Genomic DNA, 23,000 nt, shown 5'->3' on the forward strand with positions numbered 1-23,000 from the left:
TTGGAGATAGCAGTGCAAACTGTCTGAAACTCAAGATCCTAGGATCTGGTTGGTGAGATCTGATGCCTTGCTACAGGGATTGCGTTTGTAAGCTATGATATTAGCTGGTCATGTACGAAAAATAAGTGTAGATTTGATAAATGTCGATTCGAGACGGAGTCAAGACAGAGCATCTCAATGGTACACACAACGCATGCGCAGTCTTAAACACTTTGATTAGTTTGTGTGAATATTGGTGACTAAATCAGAGCTATATAAGAACCCCCCAAAAAATAGAACGATAAAATGTGGTCCATCAACTATAAAATATCACAGATACACTGTCCAGTACAGAAACAATAGAGCCAACTGTAGAACCAGATTCAAAAATAGACCACTCTTTTGCTATATATCTGTTTGTGCTGACTTCATGAATCTCTTCATTTGAAACATCAAATTGTCTAAGTAAGAGTTCCATAAATCCATAATCCATTAATCAGATCAATATATCTCTATTCACCAGCAATGTGTCACACCGGGAGCGGCTGTGTGTTGTCAGTTGTTCTGCAGCGGAGCTGCTACTGCCAGCACTATGTTTTTACATATGGTTTGACTTGAAAATGGCCATAAATGTTTGAGTATGTGTGTGTGTGTTTGAGAGAGCGAGAGAGAGAGATGGAGAGAGAGAGAGAGCGCTCCTGTAAATATTTCACAATAAAAATCATTTAAAAACAAATGAATGGGGTGGCATATAGCTCATCTGGTAGAGCGGACTCAGCAGCTCACACACTCTCTCTCTCTCGCGCTGACTCGCAAACACTCACACAGACTCAGCTGATGTCTTGGACCTGTTACAGTTTAAACATCAATATATTTGAAATGATGCGACAATATCATCACGGATCACCACATAATGATCGTTACTTTTCTTAGAAGAAAGCCATAAAAGTTCTTGATAAAAAAAACACCGTCTTGTCATCATTGTACCATTCTCGAAAAGTATAATCTATTGAGTTTTGAGAATTGTGTTATTTCAAATATGCTTGTTTTATATTTAAGGTTTTGCATGGGTAAACCTTAAATCTGCTTTAAATTAATTTATTAGACAGAAGGTTGGGAGTGGTATTGGTACCAGTGCTACCGCTAGAGGGGACTGTGAGGTGCCATATAGGTGCACCACATTTGGGCAAACTGTGCTGTCAGTAAAGGGGAGTATATCCCACTGTTAAGATCCATCTTAAACAATGGCTGACCAGAACTGTCATCACTTCTAATTGGCTACATTGCAGGCTGTGTTTTGTCCTCTTTTCTTGTGTGATGTTTATATTTGTTTCTATATGTTGTTGTGTGTGATGCGTCTGTCTTTGTTACCTGCCAAGGGACAACAGATGTAAATTAGCATTCTTGCTAGAATCTGGCAAGACTCAAGACTTGAGACTTTGTTTATAATTTGCACAACAACTAAATACAGCAGTTGCTGGCAATTAAATTCTTGGGTCACAGGCTCCCTTCTAGCTCAAAAATATTTGAAAAAATATAAAATAAAATATAATAAAATATACAACTAAAATATAATGTATAAACTAAAATAAAGTATATTACTTAGTAGAATGAATGAATAAATGTAAGTAATACTGATTAGGTGCAAAGTTTAGAGGAATGACAGTCTTATGGCAGATTGAAGAAGTTTAACAGTCTTATGGTCGAGTGGATGAAACTGTCTCTGAGCCTGGTGGTGCTGGCTCCGGATGCCTAGGTATGGTCGGCCAAATGGCAGCAGGCAGAACAGTTTATTGCTGGGGTGATATGGGTCTTTAATGATCATGTTGGCCTTCTTCCTACACCGCTGGGTGTAGAGGTCATCCATGGATGGTAGCTCCGTCCTGGTGATGTGCTGAGCAGACATCACCACCCTCTGTAGAGCCTCACAGTTCAGGGCAGTGCAGCTGCCATACCAGGCAGTGATGCAGCCAGTCAGGATACTCTCTAAGGTGCACCTGTAGAAATTGCAGAGAATCCTGGAATCCATGTTGAGCCTCCGCATCCTGCAGAAGCGGGTGAGTGCTACTGGGCAATAGTCGTTCAGGCAGAGGGTTTTGGGTTTCTTTGGAACAAGGACAATGATGGTCTCCTTGAAGCATGTGGGGACAATGGACTGGAGCAGTGACAAGTGGAAAATGTCTGTGAATACATCTGCCAGCAGATCTGCTAACAACTTGAGAGCTCGGCCAGGGATGCCATCAGGTCCAGGTGCCTTGCGTGTGTTAATCCGTTTATGTGATCTTCACACATCTGCCCTGGATATTACAGGTGGGCAGCGGTCCTCCTAGGCATCTTGTACCTCCACAGCCGGGGAGTTCCTCTCAAAGCGAGCATGAAAGGTGTTCAGTTCATCTGGGACAGAGCAGACAGCACCTCAGCACTGCTGGTCTTCCTTTTGTACTCTGTGATTGTTTTTAGTCCAGCCCACATGTTCCTCGTGTTGGAGCCCTGGTAGTTAGAATCCACTTGTGCTGATAATAGCACTGCGGAACGCATACCTGGATTTCCTGTACTCCTCCAGATCACCTGAGTTGTAGGTGTCCGTTCGTGCTTTGAGTTTGGCATGAACGTCACCATTTATCCAGGGCTTTTGGTTCGGGAATGTTAACATGTAGTGTTTTTAAAATGATGTTCATTAACATGCTCTGTCTCAAATAAATAAATAAAAATGAGTAAAATCTTTCTTTATAGCTGCGCATTCATTCATAATTCAGCTCATCCTGACTCTGCTCGCTCTCTTTCTCTCGAGCGTGCTGACACACACACAAACACCACAACACGCCCTCACACACACACACAAACAGTGTCATCAGACAAGTGTAAACTCAGACTGGCTAAAAAATACAGAATTTGTAAACTTAGACTATGTATGGAGAACCGGAGGAGATGGCTGGGTGCACTCGGTTTGGCTCGATTCGGTTGGCAGTGCACATACAAACATGTATGACAAGATCCAAAATGAATACTGTAAGCGGACTACTTGATCACTATAACTGAATTATTTAAACAGCATTAGTAAGGGAATGATTCTGTCCCAAGCTTTTTGATCCGTATAAACTGTTGATCACTATATATCCGTGATTACTAAATCTGGTTTCCACTGTATTTGGATTCATTTAGCAAGGGTTGTTCTCCCCCCTACCTTAAACCTTGCAAATAAATCACATTTTGAAGAAAAGTAGACCTGCTGACATGTGTGGCTCATACAGACCTATCAACCTGATTTCAGTTTTTTTTTATTTGTGATAGATACTGCATATCTATCACAAATACTGTCTTTTTAGAAACCTGTCATTCCATTTAATTATGACACAATAAATGAATACATAACAAGCCCTATGAGACAAATTGTGATTTGTGAATATGGGCTATACAAATAAAATTTGATTGATTGATTGATATTAATAACATTTCGGAAAATATGCCAGAGTTAGCCACAGAGGCTAATTTTCATCTGTAGTCCCTGGGCAGGCAATACAAGTTGACAGCAAGCTACTTTCAAGACTTCTTGCTGGGTGCCTGAAAAAGGTATTTCTGATTCTTATCAAATCTGACCAGGCAGGCCTCATTCATGGTTGCTACTTAACCAGCAATGTGAGAAGGCTTTTGAATATTGTGCAGTTTGTTACACAGAAGAAAGAGAAGGCACTGGCTATCTCACTAGATACTGAGAAGGCCTTTGATAGGGTAGAGTGGAGCTACTTGTTTGACATACTGCAGAGATTTGGGCTGCGGGGACTCCCTAAAATGGATCCAAACCATACATTACATTTAGAAGTGTAAATTAATATCCAGACTCTGGTCATTAATTGCTCTGGTAATTAGTGATATTTAAGAAAAAAAAATGTTAATGACCTTCATGTTTTTCTATTAGGCCTTCCCTCACATCTCCCTGCACTACAAACTTCTTGTAATTGCTCAAAAATTCATTTTGCACAATTGGATCAAACCCACTTTGCCAAATATTACCCTTGGTGCAGGGAGATTTTCAACACCCTCCCCCATGAACGGTTACAAGCTGTCTTAAAGGGTAAATATGAGCTGTTTATGAATGTTTGGTCAACTTCCCTTGATTATTTACCTACTGACTTGAAAAATGTACTTCTGTGGGCGAAACTCCTTTCTGAGTGGAAGACACCTCCCATAGCTCCAGTTATGGGTCACACAACATGATATGTAACGCACTGAAGACAGTGTTGTGTTGAACTGCCTGTTTGTCCTCATTTGATTTATTGACATGTCTTTATTACGAATAATTAATATGAATATATTTTTATTATTATTATTGTTATTATTATTTATTCTATTATTATTTCTCATTGGTTTTGTTAGATGTGCTGTTCGGTTATCTGGGGTGGGGGTAAAACCTTTTGAATCAATGAAAAGTGCTGTGATTTCTGCGTATGCTTACAGCCCTGAAGTCTAACATCTTTCCATGGGCATTGGTGGGGTGTTTACATTTGTTAATGTGGAATAACTGGCACAAGCTTTCAATTTATGAAGACAATGGGATTCATCAATCAATGAACCCGGGTGAGAACGAGTGTAAAAAGATGTCATAAACCTGTCATTTCTTAGGAACCTCCTTAAGAATAAATTCAAGAAAATAATAGATATAAAGATGTAAGTGGATGAGGCCTGATGGCATGAAAAACCGTGGCTGACCGTGGAGTCTACCTGCTTGTTATAGAAATGACCCGGATTAAACGTAAAATTATAAATGGGATCTTTAACCATTTTTATGTCCCTTCCAAATCATCATCAGCCATCTCATGTAATGAGCAACTTGTACTCCTGTCATATGGATTAGTATTTAATTACTGATGATCTTGTATTAGTAAAGATAATATTACATTTATAACATGTAAGTTTTGAACAAAAACTCACTTTAATATCATTTATAGATAACCCGAATCATGGCTGTCTTTGTACTGTATATAAATATCACATATCATATCACTGACCAGGAGACGTGCAGAAGCAGCAAGGATAACAAATCATCTGTCATACAGCAAGCAATATTTTGTTTAGTTGTTACAATGTACAACAATGCTGTTGCATGTCAGGACAGCTTCCTGACTTACCGTTCAACATCCCATATACGAAGAGGGGACAAGTTCTGGCAGCATGAAGTTCCTGTTACAAAGGAGCTATAACAGAGAGAGAGAGAGAAAGAGAGAGAGAGAGGAACATTTTAACAAGTTGAATTAAAATTGTCCAATGATAAATAAATTACTTAGACTGGTGTAAAAGAGCACCGTATTGAGCTGTCTCATATTTTTTGTGAACGGTGAACTGAACGGATCAGTTTACAACTGCTTAACATGAACTTGAGCATTGTTCACTTCTCGTTGGACTGAACAGCCTTCAATTCGAAGATTTAATTAATTTAATTTAATAAACACAACTTTAACAGTGAATATCCTCCATGAAAACATGCAGTTGTAGCTGGTAATCCATTACACAACATCTGCACATTATTTGTGCCACATTGTATCCTAATAAAGTGAAGGGGAGCAAAGTTAAAGAGGTTTAAATAGGGACCGTCAGTAAACTGAGAGAAGAAGAACAGCAACAGCAGGTGGCAGTATACACCTTGGAGTTGTTTTAAAGGAACACAGACATTGGATCAGGAGCTTTTTCAGAGTGATGGACTGAAACTAAATGTATTGTGACAAAACAGAGGTAAGATGTAACTCAAGTATGTTGCTCTAATTTCTTGCTTTTGCTTGGCTTCTGGTTCAGTGAGTGTTGGTCATTAAAAGATGAGCAAGATACTGTTGGAATCTGTGGAGTCTGGGTGGAGTCTAGCTTCTACCACTTCTAACAATATATAGCATGTCAATATTTACAAACATTTTAATTAAGTATGCAGTTTCCTTACTGGCTGATATAAATTGTGTCAAAAGCAATCAATACCCAACAATGGCAATCAGGATGACAATTTCAGGTTAAAGTTAAATTGTCCTGAAAGCTGGATAACTCCTAGCTGAGTTTTCTTATGAAGAAGAGGTGTTGCTGATATTTGGAGCAGACCGTTTCACTGTTGGGTTAGAAGGTGAGTTTGTGATCAATTATTGTTTCTAGGTATTTGTATGACTTCTCCATTGGCTACTTACTGACCAACAGTGTACGGATAGTGAGATGTCAAAGGTGGAAGTCATTCACTAGTTTTTTTTTTTAGAGGTGTTGAGATCAGACAGTTCTGCTTTACTCCACTCTGTGGTTCATCTCAGCCTGTAACTGCCCCTCTGAGTTGGTGGTGTCAATGATCACTGTTAAATTGAATGGTATTTCTTGGCTACAGCTCCTGCAGTCATTTGTGTATCTTGTTAAAAGTTCCGGTGAAATTGCTCTGTATATTTTCAATGATTTAGGACAAAGTGTCCTGAGTTACATGCTATTTGCTATTTAAGTTATGCTAATGTTGCTGGAGTAGATCTACTCACACTAACTGAGTCAGGTGCATCAAGTTATATAGATGTGAACATACTGGAAATGGTTAAAGAGAAAAAACTAAAATGTGTGTCTTCCAAAGTAGTTAACAGACCACTGTCCTTCTACTTTTCTAAGGTGCCATAATCAGTGCAGAATGTGTTAAAATGTCACTACTCAAAGAGTAAATTGCTAATGAGCGAGGTTTGCTAAAACATGGGTGCAAACATTCACAGATGACAGATGTCAAATATCAGTATCACAAGCCGTTTCATGGGGTAGGCCAACCTAATACCAAGCATCTATTTTGGAAATAGCAGAGGAGATGAGAAGCGTGACAGATGAGATAACAAAAGACAGTTACTGGAGAGGTGAATAAGAGGAGAGAGCCAGAATAGACACAGTGTTGACACAGTTTGGAGCACAATGTCTATCTCTTATATTACTTTTACTCTGAAATATTGAATGAAGATCTAAAGATTTCTGTGTTGGTCTAAGCCCATTATGTTTCAAGATCCTAACAGTACCTCTGTTAGCAACAATCTTCTCATGGCCTCAGACAATGACTTCTCAACTCACCATCGACCACTAGATTTTGTTAGAAACTGGTAAATGTTATTGAAATTAGAGGAGTCACACTAGTTTGGTTTGTTCACGTTAACTTACAGTGACAGAAGGACACTGACCTACATTCAAAACATTTCTTCACTACACTGCAATTGTCCTCCGGGGACAAATAATGTTGTTTGGAATTGACTTGAATATGCTCACTGGAAAAGGATGGAGATTCATAAATTTTTCTATAAAGATGAATAAAAAGACAGTAGATCAAAGGCACTCTGGGACTGTAGCTTCTTAATTTCTTGAAAAAATGTTTATCATGACAATCATTGAAGAGTTGTTGATCAAACAAAGATTTCTGTCACATAGCAGCACTCAATGAAGCCTTTCCCTGCCTCCATCCACCACACATTGTTTCCCAGTAGAAGAGAAGAGAAGAAAACTACAACACGTGTGATCCTTTGATTGGAGTGGCAGATTAGAATTAGCAGCCTAGGTATGCACAATGAATGCCGCGCATGTGGAGAGGTGTGGGCGTGGTGAAAGAAGACGGGAGGAGCACTGGGAGAAGGCTAATGGGGTTTGTTTAGCTGTTAGAAACTATGCAGAGTGTGGGGTGGTGACCAAGGGTGCTGGTGGTAGGGGGGCTACTGTTGGGCCAGGCCTGAGTCTCAGGGCTTACTGCCCTCCTACAGGGTTGATGGACAGGGGGGAGGGCCTGCCTTTTACAGAGAAGTAGTTATAGATAAAACCCATTGGATGCAGTACTGCAGATTGAGACACAGAGAGAGATTTATGTCTGTGTAATCATGAAGTGGGTGGAGAAGCGAAAATCTCCCCTTCAAAGCAAATAAATATCATAACGTAAGGCTAAAATACTTTTTGATAATGTCCAATATTGTGTCCTGATATTCAAAGATTTAAAAAAATAATAACACAATACACTGATTTCCGTCTTCTCTCCACAGTATCTGCACTAAAAGCCATATGTGTTGGGAAGCTCTGGGGTTTTACATGACACGTCTGAAGCCACCTAATGTACTATAACTCCAAGTACACACAGCACTTCCACACTGATATTCAATTATTAAGATGAGCCATTAAGCCCCATGTATTGGCAAGCTGCAAGGAGTGGTCTTAGACCACGACTGAATCAGCGGAAATTTTATTTCAAACAAGCTCTGTGGAACTGAAATTACAAAGGACAGTTTGTTACCAAACCATTACCTGTTATCATTTCTGCTCTAATACACCAAAGCACAGAAAGGGGAAAAATAAACACCATGCTTCTGTATACCTGCGGATTAATCAAATGGCCTACTGTGTAAAGGTAAAAGAAAGTTCTGAAGATAATTTCAGGGACTGGCTGTATGTATAATCAAACCAGAGATCACATTAATATTCACCCTACAGTTAACTCCCTGTCTCTAAACCAAGGAAGGGAGGCAAGCTAATAGTTCCAGGTGTGGCAGAGTATAGATTCAGAACCCTGTCAGAATCTGACATGCGTCTATACCTTTAATTAGCTTCTTAAACAAGACATCAATTTTGCTGTCCTCTTGTCACACTTTCTTCTGTGTGGAAACTGTACCACTATCCTTGGACATAACTGAACTTCATGAGAGTTTAAAAAGCAACAATATCTTGACTTGCACTTTACTGAGTGCATTTTAAGATTTAAGTACTGTAAATTATGGTTAAATTAATTGCGAAACCTCACCACAAAGTTCCAAAACAACAAAGTGAATGAATTTTCTTTGTCACAGGTCCATTATACATACTAATTATGACCAAATTTGAGTATGTGTAGTGTTTCCTCTTGAAACGGGAAACATTAAAAGTTCAGTATGTAGAATTTAGTGGTGAATTTGCATGTTGCAACTGAATACCCCTCACCTCACCCTCCCCTTCCAAACATGCTACCTGCGGTAGCCTTCAGTTGTCATAAAAACTCCAAAAGAGGCGAGACGATAACGCTGTGACAAACAATCTTGCGAGACAATAGGAGATTCATCATGTCGACACCCTGTTGCTAGGGTAGTGCAACAAAAACAAATTACAAAACCAAATAAAACACAACCGGTAATCTTCCCTGGATTACAACGCAAACACTGGATAATTTAGAACAGTTTGTGGAAAAGTATTTCTGTAGAATATGCATCATGAGTCCACCACAGAAACGACCATGCCGAGATTGGTTCACTGAAACTGATGACGACGGGAGCACAACTATTGAGGTGAGTGTACTCAAATCCATAAACAATAAACTGTCAATCCTGGAAATACTACACACAGACATAAAATAACTTAAAGCCAGTCTCGAATAAACACAGTGACAAATTGAAACCCTGGAAAACAAGAAGCTCAAACTCACCATCAACACACTCTCCGTCAAAATGGAAACAATATCAAACCAAAACCAAATAATGAAAGTAACCATACTGGACCGTCAGAGCTGCAGCATGCATGACAATCTCATCTTCTCCAGAATATCAGAACAACCTCAAGATAACCCAGAACAAGCAATAAAATATTTTATGCACTCAGCAGTGAAACTGACACACGACACCATCAATAACATAACCTTTCACTGTGTCAACCGCACTAGAGCCAAAAACAACAGCAAACCAAGACCGATTGTCGCCAAATTTGAACATTTCAAACAAAAACAACCTGTTAAAAGCAGAGGAAAGGAGATTAAAGGAACAAACTTTGGAATGAATGAATCAATCATCAATCATCACGAATAGACCATCTCCTGACAAGCAACTCTATGATGACAGATATCTCTGACCCCACCATCCATCCAATCATATCAGATCATGCCCCATTCAGCTTCATATTGCACCACAAAACAGACACTAAAACCAACCAAAGATGGCGATTCAACACACATTTGACTAATATTTCAAGAGAGAATGGACACTTTTTATGGAAACCAATGACTCAGCAATCCCCTCACCAACACTAATCTGGGAAACAGCCAAAGCAGTACTGAGAGAGAAAACCATCTCATAATCAACACATAAAGAAAAAAAAAGATCAAGAAGTAGAAACCAAATTGGAAGAAAAAAACAATTACATAATTCCTATGCAGCCACCACAACAGAATAACAGAATAAAACACCGAAAGAAATTAGAGAAGCTAAATTCCAATTTGACAAAATCATCAATAAAAAGACACAATTCATGTTACAAAGATTATGCTACAACCCAAAAAACATAGGCTTAAAGAGATCATGTTCTATTTGAAGCTTGAAAAGATTAAATATACACTGAAGGGAGTTACAGATACATTTGAAAGGGTATGGAGGCCTTTTCTTGCATACTATGACAATTTAACCCAAATAACAGACTGGGAGGATTCATAATTCCTTTAGTATAGCACAGTGCTGATGTACTTAGTTTTATAAGGAGTGTACATTACATGTTTATTTATTCATTGTTTTTGTTTTGTGTGTTATTTACTCAATATTGTATACAGACGTTTATTTAAATATTTGGTGGCGTGTCTGTCAAAGGGATGCTGGGTTGGGGTGGGGGGAGGGCACATGGGAAGGGAGTTATGTAGGATGTATTTCAAATGTTGACTCTGTGAATTATCCATGTAAAATTCCAATAAACAGAAGTTATAAAAAAAAAAATGAACTAGTTCAAAGTTCAGTTCATGCAGAGGAAAATTATTAGCTGAGCAGCTGTGACCAGAGAAACTCTGTTTCACTGTTCTTCCACAAAGTCACTGACCACCTGCTTCACGTGAACTAGATCTGGTCTCACTGTGTGTGTCGCTCTGAGCAAGTGAGTGGGGGCGGGGGGCCTAGCCCCGGGGCCTGTGTGTGTGTGTTCGCTGTCTGGGAGCACACACACACACATTTTCTCTCGCTTCTGGTTTTTCACATGATGGCCTGATACGATGATGATTTAAAAAAAGGAACGTAAACTTTTATGCAAAATTTTTCACAATAACCTTAAAAAGAAATTGAGCGTTTGCATGCTATCTATTTTTTTCAACATTGTTATTACAATGACATCCCTGGCAAAACTTTTTGTCGCATCTGTTTACATCACTGACTACTGATGACGTGTCGGGTTTTCGAGACGACTACTGCTGATGTAACGGTTTCTTGAAGTGCTGTCCAAATTCATAGGGGAAGATTTCAACCACCAACCTTTGTTTTGGGTGTTTTGGCATTGCAAAAACCCTTGGTTTTGAGTGAACAAATATTTTGTATTAAATATTTTAGTTGGCAGTGGCATTCCACAGTCACTAGTAGAATTTCTTTTGGAACACGACGAAAGAGAGTCTGTGACCCAATTCTAACGAAAGCTACAGCGAAACCTTCTTGAAGGGTTTATTGAAGAACTTATCATGTTAGATTGGACTGCACAAGTTTTACTATATTCTACCAAATAAACTGAGTGTATTTCTTGTATCCAAGCCTGAAAAGAAACAGATTACATACCATGTGTATACTCCTGTATTTGCATGAGGTATGGAATGGGAAACAGACTCTATTTCTTCATGTTGTGATAAAGATGATTCAACAAGAAGACCCTACATCAGCCTGACGGTTTGGATTTACTAAAACAGATAAACATGTTTTAAAATGATTTTCCATTTGCCTCTTTAATGTTCCAACACGATAAAGGTCAGACGGCTTTGGCTATAGAAAAACTGTCCGCTGCCCTAGTATAGAATGTGATAGAGCAGGGGTATTCAACTAAAATTTAAAGAGGTCCAGATAGAGAAAAATTCTTGAAGCAAAGGTCCGGAAGATCATAATGTCTAACTATTTAGTGTGATATATATTTAAGTAGCCTAGTAGTTGTATCAACATCTGCATGTACTAAATACCTGACTGTCAAATCAAATGAATTCAGTACGATTCAAAAACTTTGACAATATTTATTGTCACGTAACAAAGAACTGAACATATATGTATGATTGCAGATATGTATAATGTTCTCTCATTAACTAAATAAAAGTAGGGCTGCATTTCAAAATAAGAGAAAATAAATAAAATGGGAAAATTGTGCATGTTCAAATAAAGGGCTTAACTTCAGAAAAATAAAATAAAGGGAGCAAAAGCTTGAATTTCCCCTTTTTCTGTTTCACATCTTGACTCAAAAGTCTCAACCAATTTTACAGATAATAAATCTCAACACATCTTAACAATTGAACAGTTTTAGAATCACTTTCTTCCCCTCTTATATCCCACTCCCCCACTTTGTTCGTCTGTTTCTCTCCCTTTCTCCGTCTCACTCCTCTGTTTCTCTCCCTTTCTCCGTCTCACTCCTCTGTTTCTCTCCCTTTCTCCGTCTCACTCCTCTGTATCTCTCCCTTTCTCCGTCTCACTCCTGTTTCTCAACTTTCTCCGTCTCACTCCTCTGTTTCTCTCCCTTTCTCCCTCTCACTCCTGTTTCTCTCCCTTTCTCCCTCTCACTCCTGTTTCTCCACTTTCTCCGTCTCACTCCTGTTTCTCTCCCTTTCTCCGTCTCACTCCTGTTTCTCTCCCTTTCTCCGTCTCACTCCTGTTTCTCAACTTTCTCCGTCTCACTCCTCTGTTTCTCTCCCTTTCTCCCTCTCACTCCTGTTTCTCTCCCTTTCTCCCTCTCACTCCTGTTTCTCAACTTTCTCCGTCTCACTCCTGTTTCTCCACTTTCTCCGTCTCACTCCTGTTTCTCTCCCTTTCTCCGTCTCACTCCTGTTTCTCTCCCTTTCTCCGTCTCACTCCTGTTTCTCAACTTTCTCCATCACACTCCTCTGTTTCTCTCCCTTTCTCCGGCTCACTCCTCTGTTTCTCTCCCTTTCTCCGTCTCACTCCTGTTTCTCAACTTTCTCCGTCTCACTCCTGTTTCTCTCCCTTTCTCCGTCTCACTCCTGTTTCTCAACTTTCTCCGTCTCACTCCTGTTTCTCTCCCTTTCTCCGTCTCACTCCTGTTTCTCAACTTTCTCCGTCTCACTCCTGTTTCTCTCCCTTTCTCCCTCTCACTCCTGTTTCTCTCCCTTTCTCCGTCTCACTCCTGTTTCTCTCCCTTTCTCCCTCTCACTCCTGTTTCTCAACTTTCTCCGTCTCACTCCTGTTTCTCTCCCTTTCTCCCTCTCACTCCTGTTTCTCTCCCTTTCTCCGTCTCACTCCTCTGTTTCTCTCCCTTTCTCCGTCTCACTCCTCTGTATCTCTCCCTTTCTCCGTCTCACTCCTCTGTTTCTCTCCCTTTCTCCGTCTCACTCCTCTGTATCTCGCATGCAATTGGTCTGTGCGTTTCCTCATCCGCTAAACCACTACCGTAAAGACTACAAAAGCTGCGCCAGTTACAAATAGAAGCGCCCCGTCAGGTTTTAAATCATAACCTTCTGTTTTGGCTGTAGGTCCGGGTCCGTACGGGACGGCTTCTGGGTCCGGACCCGGACCGCGGTTAGTGACCTCTGTGATAGAGGCTACCAATTATGTGATATATGTTAAACACCTAACGAAGGTGGTTAAATTTGCATTTGCATTTGTTGGTTAGCAGAACTACTTCATCAATTTCCATCATTTTCAGGGGGCAGATTCGCAAAATTTTAAACTTTATTTAACTTTGCAAGATATGGTGTTTTTTAGTTGATTTATCCAAGAATAATTCATGGATCTTATGGATAAAAAAGATCAGGCATGTTTAGGGGACGGATCTATGTGCAATTTTGTGCAGATTCAAATAAAATTGGCATCTAATGAACTTAAATGTGGTGCCATAAGGGGACTGTTGGGCCTTGGTGGAGGGTATGGATTTCACTGAAAGTGCCCTTATACTTAGAAATATGTTCATTTCATCAATGAAAACTATGATAAAAACAACCCAATAATAATTTGTAATAATAATTTGTTTTATTTAAACATTGTTTGCAGGTGTTTTCACTGCAGTCCAGAGAGCCACCAGGTCTGTAGTCCCCTCTGTGTTGCTGAGTCTGGGTGAGGGGTTGTTTTTGTTTTGGAATGTCTGTCCAGAGTGGAGTGTGCTCCATCTCTACTTGCCTTATCTCCAACTGTGTAAATCTGTCTCTAAATTCAACAAAGGAGTACGGCTCCCTGGTGACACTCTAAGTGGGGTATTTCTGTGTCGTTGTCTGGTAAAGGTGGGATGTAGAGTTGGCCTGTGGTGTGGGTGTCCTCACCAGATTGGGCTTTCTTCTCCTTTGCCCTCTCTCTGATTCTGAAGAAGTCTTCTTCGAAGGGACTTAGGTTGCCCTGGATCATCACTGTACCTTTCTTACAGAGATGTACAGTGGTTTGTTCATCATCCAGGTTTATTTTTAGTGTCCACCCTCCACTAAAACCATCTTTCATAATGGAGGGGTAGTGATCTCTTATGGCACTGTGCCATGCCTGGGGATTGTCGGTGTGGAAAATGAGATTTGATTTATTTCCCTTTTTCGGACAGTCAACAAATTATGTCTCTGGACTGCTATTCAGCAGCTCCTCTTTGTACAATTTCCTTGCAGAGTCGTTTGTAATTTTTGCTGGAATCAGTACTTTGATGGCAGCTCGAATCCCAGCCCATGGCGAAGTGTCCTTGGGCAGGATGCTGAACCCCAAAAATGGCCCCTCAGAGATGTTGAATGCACTAAATGTAAGTCGCTTTGGATAAAAGCGGCAGCTAAATGACCCGTAATGTAATTTGTGTGTAGCCCAAAGAGGTATTAGGTGCATTTGCATATGTGGAGGGGGGGACCTCCACATATGCAAATGCGCCTAATACCTCTCTTTGTGGAGCTCTGCTTACATTGTTCAGGTTCAAGCTTGCGCACGGTTTTATAAATCTGAATCTTTTTGACGTCAACATTTTTGGCTTTTGTGCGCATGTACACTTTTAATATGAACCTTTGAATCCACTTTATCTTTGAATCCAAGTGACAACTGATCAAAAGTTGAAGAAATTCCCTCAAGCAGTCTTTACTGTGACCTTGGCCTCCAGGCACCAAAATCTAATCAGTTCATATTTGAGTCCAAGGGAATGTTTGTACCAAATTTGAAGATATTCCCTAAAGCTGTTTTTAAGATATCATGTTATAAAAACATACTTAGTGAGGCCACCATGACCTTGACATTTGGCTACCAAAATGAAATCCAAGTTCAAGTGAACATTTGTGCCAGATATGAAATAATTCCCGCAAGGTCATCCAGAGATATCGCATTCACAGACAAAAAGTAATTTGTGAGGTCACCTTGACCTTGCCCTTGCCCTTTGACCACCAAACTCTATTTATTTCATCCTTGAGTCCAAGTGAATATTTGTGCCAAATTTGAAGTAATTCCCTCAAGGCATTCTTGAGATATTGTGTTCACCAGAATGGGATGGACGGACAGACAGACCCTCTGAAACGAAGGTTATGTCATACTTTGTACATCTAAATTATCTCTTCTGGTGTTATTCTTATAGAATACCCGACCATTGTGCTGAATAAAAACTTGATAGAGGACTGTAAATTCGATTAGGTTAATAACATTTTTGGAAAGTGAGGATATTTTGGCTGGTCCTCACTTCTTCTAAAGGCTGTTTGAGGGTTAAGACTTGGTTTTAGGGTTATAATTAGGTTTAGGTTAAGGTAAGGGTTAGGGTTAGGCATTTAGTTTGGATGGTTAAGGTGAGGGTAAGGGGCTTGGGAATGCATTATGCCTCACTAGTGTGTGTGTTGGGGGTGGGGGGTGAGGAAGTGAGGCATAGTGGTATCTGTCAGGCCTGTTAACAAGCTCAGCTCATTGGTAGGCCCCCAGTAATTGGTGTTGGGTATACTCATTCATGGCCCAAATGGGCCAGGCAGGGCCAGGACCAGTATGCGTGGTGGGTGACCTCTGATTGGCAGACACAGGATACAATAGAGTTATGGTCACACCCAGTATTTGGAACATATTACTCTCCATTACTCACAATTCTCACCCCTCACTGGGTTGTGGTCCTGGGGGAGGGATGACGGGGGACACCAACCATATAATAAAAGAATGATTACTCTCTCATCTCCCCTTACTCCCACACTCCTCTGAAATGCCAAGTAGGACTAATCTGGGGTTGGATCTTGAACTGATATTATAGCTGCTAAGGTTAAAGCCTCTCTCGCTTAGCGTGGGGCCGACGTCTCCCCCTCCTATTTCCTAATATGTGCAACCCCCTCATTACACCTCTCGTCATTAACAGCATGCTGGACCTCTGCTGTCATTTGGGTAACCTTGTCAGCTGGCTGTATTATCTAAGGGCCTGTGTGACAGGGTCACACAAACTAATTGAGTCCTCATTGGGAACCCAGCCACACAAACACACACACCGAAGCACAAATCACTGATCTGAACAAACACATGGACACAGATTTAAAACACTCTCTCTTGTCTGAAAACACTGTCAGAAAGATAGACTTTGAGCGCAATAATACACGCATACTAAGTGTGAAAGCCCCTGCTAGAAGTTGAGTCCAACAGTACTGTAGCAGATATTTACTGTATTTAATGTACTGTACTGTAATCCCACAATATGGACTAGTTCAACCAGAGGAATTCTAAATGCCGAATAAGGAGGTAATTATACTGATGACATTTTTAATGAAAACTCAAGAGACTGAGTATGTTGCTCAAGGTACATTTTCTGAAGGTATATATAAAAATCATAGTTTACTTCGCATTTGGCCATTATGTATTACAAATTTCCAAAGGTAAACATAAACTCAAATTCTTTGAGTCTTTCTTTTAGCATATTATTAAGTGCACTTGTAAACATTCTCTTAAACAAGTCCACAATAATCCTTTTAAACAACAAATAAATTCACAAACAAGTCAGCGCTTCTAGACTCATTAAGTAAACACACACACGAATGATTAGAGTTCATATTTCCCAGCACGGGAGTAGAGTCCAAATGTCTTTTAAATCAATCAGTGTCTGGTCAAAATAAAAAACCAGGGGCATGCGCTGGGAAAGTGTGTATGTGAATGGGTTTTATGCTGAAATCACTATGTCACATCTGTAGGATAATATGGAGGTTTTTTTTGCTGCAATGTGTATCCTATTGCCTTGGCAAGATAAGGTGGATATTGTGAAGTTTGTTGCTGGAGGTTCTGCATGGTCTCATACGTTCTTAAGCTCGCCATCCACAGTGAAGGGTGTCATTAAAACCTGGCCTGTATAAGCACAAAGGGGCCAGAAACTCTTTTAACAACCATTGATTTGTTGTATAATTTTTTTAACAAAAAAGTAAATAACTATAATATAGATTTTTCACATAACATGGTAAATGTAAACAAAATGTCATTAGACAAAAAATATTTATTTATTTAAATGTAACTGCACTTTACTGCTGTTAAACAACCCATATCTCTTTTTGTACTGTGCATAGCCCCACACTGCGTATTTATCAGCTAGTTGCTGAACACATTGCTGACACATACACAACACAATGAGACATTCATTTACATTCAAATAAGTCCAACCGTCAACATTACTACTTTACCTCACTGCCGTGTGGCCATAAGCAGCATGTTTGATTACCACATGCTTCAGGCTGACGCTAACAGGAAAAAGCTAAATCATAATTCACCAATTCGGCGATACAAGTTTTGATACCACAGGCAATCACTTTTAAAATGCAGTCTCTTGGTAGGCATATGCGAGTCAGTGTAAAACACATTCAGTAAGCTTCATATTTGAAAGTTGTTTGAATGGAATGTGTGTTAAAAGCAGTGTTTGCTGTACTAACCTGCGGTAGGTTCTCTCCCTGCTGTTACCCCATTCATCTATGTAATGAGTATCACCTGCTTCCAGTATGTGTTACTACAGCCATGCTACCTCATATCACCACAAGATTTCAACACAAGGGCATGCATATATTTCATTTAGATTTCATTTCTTAAATTGTAACATGGGTAAATGAGTTTTAAGGAACATGTGTCCTGTGTTTTTTTTTCTTACCCTGAGCCTGGTGTACAGACAGAACACCCTCTCTGACCTGACACGGGACCTCTTGATTTAAAAATTAAGCACTTTATACAACACATGAAAGTGACAAAACTGACACAATTGCTTTGCTATTCACAACTTTGTGTGGCTTCAGTTACTTGACTTCAATACTCGTTTACTTGTGTCTTTCAATCACCTTATACTTAAAACATTTGTATTGTCAATATCTCCATTAGCACATATTTCTTTACAGAACAGCTTTGTAGTAGTTCTGGTGGCTACTTTCATCTCACTGCAGTGTAGCTATTCCTGACAAATTTTGACCTTTTATTATTCTTATGCTCTTGTGTTTGACTGTTTTGTGTGCTACTGGATGCCTAAATTACCCTCTGGATCAATCAAGTATCTATCTATTGATTAAATATTCAGTGCATTTTCCTGTTAATAACATTTTTTGTCAGACCTCCTATGAAAGGCTTATTGCTTAATAAAAACAGTTATTTCTTTCTTTTCTTTTTTGGTATGTAACAGGGACTTAAAGCGAACCGTACTCAGACGTGCGTAAGGGATGGTTAGGAACTCACCGGATCCATCCATAACTAAACTTTAACAAAGAGGAACATTTTAAGTCCAACCTTAAATGTAGAGATGGTGTCTGCCTTCTGAACTCAGAGTGGGAGCTGATTCCACAGGAGAAGGGCTTTGAATGTGAGGAGTAGGAGTTAGAATTCTATTCTGAATTTTACAGGGAGCCAGTGCAGAGCACTGCGAAGCTAAGACAGGAGTAATATGGTTTCTCCTTTTTGTTCCTGTCAGCACTCGTGCTGCAGCATTTTGGACCAACTGCAGACTAACTGGGACATCCTGATAATTAAAGGGATAGTTCAATCAAAAATGAAAATGTTATCATTATCTACTCACCGCTATGCTGATGGAGGGGTGCGTGAAGTGTTTGAGTCCATGTTTTTAACCTAACTGTGATCCAAGCGCGAAAGCAGCATATCAGAGGACATTTAGGCTGAAAACATTGTGTAAATGTCGCAGTTTTGAGTCAAATTGGAATTTCGGGGCTTACGGACACTTAGATGACACAACAGGAGCAGTATGGAGGCAGAAAAATCAGTCACCATTTACTTCTTCAACTGTATTGGATTCAGCTGCCATGCTGTTTACCCCTGAAACTCCAAAAGTGTTTCGTGGACTCAAACACTTCACCTTCCCCTCCATCAGTATTGATTGGTTTCTCTTTGGGACAGGGCATTTCTAATTTTCATGATATCGCACCGGTGGAAGAAAGCTGTCTTAGAGACTTGTTTTATGTGTATGTCAAATGACATTTCCTGGTCAAACAAAACTACAAGGTTCCTCACAGTAGAGCTGGCGGCCAACCTAATTCCATCCAATACTATCCTCCAGAGGAAATTGCTTCTTACAACTAACTTACACAGTTTTTATGAAGATTCTGACATTCACCAATGTTTTCTTATTTGCAATTATTTCTTATGTAAGAGCGCACACTGAAGATCACTCTTACACACTCTTGACTAGTGATGACTGACTACTATAAGCCCTATGAGACAAATTGTGATTTGTGAATATGGGCTATACAAATAAAATTTGATTGATTGATTGACTACTAACCCATGCTTGTGTAAAATAATCAGTTATTGTGTTTTTTACATTGTCCAGTTAAATAATTAAATTAAAATTACCATCATATTTTATAATTTTTATCTTTAAAAGACAGACAAGTTTCAGTGCATATTATAATTTCTTTTAAGTGCAACATTTTGGAGAGGAGTTGTGGAAACTTAGCACCTACATAACACTTGTTAAACACATGAACATGGTTGAATATTGAAGAGGAGACTACTTATTCACAAAATAGTCGCCCCTCTTTTGGTTTTACACACTGGTGTTTACATATTAAATGTTTCACATGTTCCATGGTTTTACTGCTACAGCTTTTAGTCAAAATATTCCATCCAAGTGTCGCCTATTAATTCTGAAAACCGAGTTTATTTCTGTTCTGAGACTAGAGATGGCTCACTAGATGCACTGCATCCAGGTCTGTGGATGCGTGCACCGTTGCCAGACCTGAACCAGAATATGATTTAAAACATTTTTTCTGATCCCGACCTGGCATGTGCAGTCCTGGATCTCGCCGGGCTCAGGTTGGGTATCTGCAGGTGCTCAGCTGAGGGTTCAGCTCCGGTGCTGTGCTTCCAACTCTGTCCACCTTCCTTTCCTTTTCTCTTCCCCCTCCCTTCTCAATATTTGTTTTGAACTTTTTTTTTTACTTTACTTAGTTTTTTTTTTTACTTTACTTAGTTTTTCCTTACTATTGTTGAGGGTTAAGGGCAGAGGATGTCACACCTTGTTAAAAGCACTATGAGACAAATTGTGATTTGTGAATATGGGCTGTACAAATAAAATTTGGTTGATTGATGTCCACTGCTTACACTACAAAATATAACTTTTTTTTTTAAAGGGGACATAGCATGCCCATTTTACCACAAGTTGATATGGTTCCTTGGGGTCTTAATGAAATGTCTGTAACATACTTTGGTCAAAATACCACAAGGATCATATAAAACAGCACCCTTTTTACCCTGTCTAAAACAGCCCTCCACAGAGTGACCTGTTTTGAGTGCCTGTTCCTTTAAATGCTAATGAGCCAGCTCCCCCCTCCCCCCTCTCCCCCCATGATTTTAAACGATATAAATTACATATTTTATATGATATAAGTTATCAAATATGCATCCCATACTTTGTATTCCCCTTCTGTTGTCCTGGAGTTTTAATTTTCCCAATCACATAATTAAATGTCCCCCTCTGCCCATCCACTACAAGCACACAAGCAGACAGACAGAGAGAGAAAGAGGGGGGGGGGGCTATGAAGACCATCATTTACCCCCGAACCCCGACATTCAACGGGTACAACAACAAGCGGAGAAAGCAGAATCGCGGGCTGACCTTATATATACAGTCTATGGGGCTGACCAGCGGAGAAATGCTCGTCCCGTGTGAACAGCCAGGCGGCTGCGTGCTGGAGAACGGCGCTGCGCTGGGCCAAGACCATGTAGGGAGACTTCCAGTTCCTTGTTACGACACAAAACCCAGGAAGCGCAATCAAGTCGCTCAAGCATGACGTTTCTGACTTAGAGGAACTATAACAAAACGCGCGAGTGTTTTTTCCCCAGAGTTTTTGGGTTGGTAGACATGCCAGATACCCACATTAACCTGTAGAAGCACTAACAAAGTGGAATTTGCATGCTATGTCCCCTTTAAGGGTTTGAGTCCAGTGCTGCGCCATCTTTACATTTGTATTTAATCATTCCTGACATCTTTAATGTTCTTTTCAGTTTGTGTGATTTCTGTGTGTGTGCACAGCATACCTTTTCTGGGTATTGGTGGGGCGTGATACTTATGCTTATTAGCAATAACTGGCACGTGTTTTAAACTTACGAATATTTGACACTCATCAATATAAGAACACGTGCAAACAATTATGCAGTTTTTTAGAGAACAAATTTAAGAAAAATTTGAACAGGCCCAATGTTTCTTTGAAGATATTTTAGCTAATTATAGACCCATAGCAAACCTTCCCTTCAAGTCAAAACTGTTACTTACCAGTTATGCAATAATGGTTTGTTTGAAAACTTTCAATTATGATTTAGAATTCATCACAGCACAGAAACATGTGCAGACCTTTGCTGACCTTTTAATGGCCTCAGATAATTGACTTGTCTCTAATCTTGTCCTGCTGGATCTACTCAAACCCCTCGAACAGTTAGTCATTGAGTTCCACAAGGTTCTGTCCTTGGATATACTTTTCACTTTGTACAACGTTCCTTTAGGCAACATTATCAGAAAGCACCACATACACTTTCATTGTTACAAAGATGACACCCAGCTGTACTTATCTATAAAGCCAGATGAATCTAATCACTTAGTTAAACTTCTGTAATGTTGTAAGATGCCAATGAAGTTTGAACCAGAGGGACTACTTGCAGTTTCCAGTAGGTAGCGTTGTTGAAACATTTTGCCTCAGCTGTCAAATATTGTCCTTGTGTTCACATAGTGACTCTCATTGTACATGTCCATCTTGAGACAGATTGGAGCATGTGAAGTGACATTACAACCACTTCCTGTTTTTTGGTATTCCATCGAAGGTCATGCCATTGCCGTTCAACTTAAAGGCTTAAGTGTCACAACATTGCATCAGGAACGTCTCAAGGTTTCCATGACTAATTTTGACGTGGATCCAATGAAAAAGCTAGGCGTAGCATGTAAAAGTATAAAAGATGGTAGCCTACTTCCTATCACAGCTAAAGGGCACTTTGAATGTTATAGTATATTGGCATAAAGATTTGGAAATAATGCGAGACAGTGAAGGACGATGCCACGCCATGAAAACATCCCCAGCAAAAACTCACAAGTTTAATTGTATGGCATCACCAACTCCTTTGGGCTCTCCTGACCAAATTTCACATGCATCAGGTAAATGGCCTAGGCGCAGGACACCAAAAACCTTATGACTATTTTAAAATATATTATATATGAATCTGTTCAGGGCTGGACCTTTATGGTACATGTGAAGTCTGAGGCAGTTTGGTTAATATACATGGACGTTAGTTCTTTATGATTTCTGGTGAATCATCGTAATTTGTCGCCATGCCACAGACACGCCCCTTGAAGAAAACTCACAGAAAAATAAACCCAAAGTGAAATCAATCGGATGAAATCTGTATCTGAGTAGGATTTTTTTGCACGTGTGAAAATGCCAAAAATCTAGCCAAATTCTCATGTTAAATCCAAAATGGCCTAATTCCTGTTGGGTGTGGCAAAGAGTGGCAAGAGGATTTTTTGTTTCTTGGCATGATACACGTGTGCCAAATTTAATTTCTCTAGGGCAAAAGTAAATGATTAGGAAGACCCTCTGTGAAAATACGTACGGGGCGTTGCTGAGCCATTTTTGGATGCATGTTTCAGAACACATACAAATTTGGAGAGTTTTAAAGCTTCGGCAGTGACGTTACAACCACTTACTACTATTTATCCTA

General features: G+C 39.7%; 1 protein-coding gene across 1 annotated transcript in view; it reads right to left on the reverse strand.

The window, feature by feature from the left end:
• Positions 1–23,000, reverse strand: part of fbxw4 (F-box and WD repeat domain containing 4) — a 104,884-nt gene that overhangs the window by 55,077 nt on the left and 26,807 nt on the right. The window contains exon 6 of the mRNA XM_034609481.1: positions 5,106–5,171. Coding sequence (XP_034465372.1) covers positions 5,106–5,171 — 66 coding nt within the window. The remainder of the gene's footprint in view (positions 1–5,105; positions 5,172–23,000) is intronic.

This window comes from Hippoglossus hippoglossus, chromosome 15 (genome assembly GCF_009819705.1).
Source record: "Hippoglossus hippoglossus isolate fHipHip1 chromosome 15, fHipHip1.pri, whole genome shotgun sequence".
NCBI lineage: Eukaryota > Metazoa > Chordata > Actinopteri > Pleuronectiformes > Pleuronectidae > Hippoglossus > Hippoglossus hippoglossus.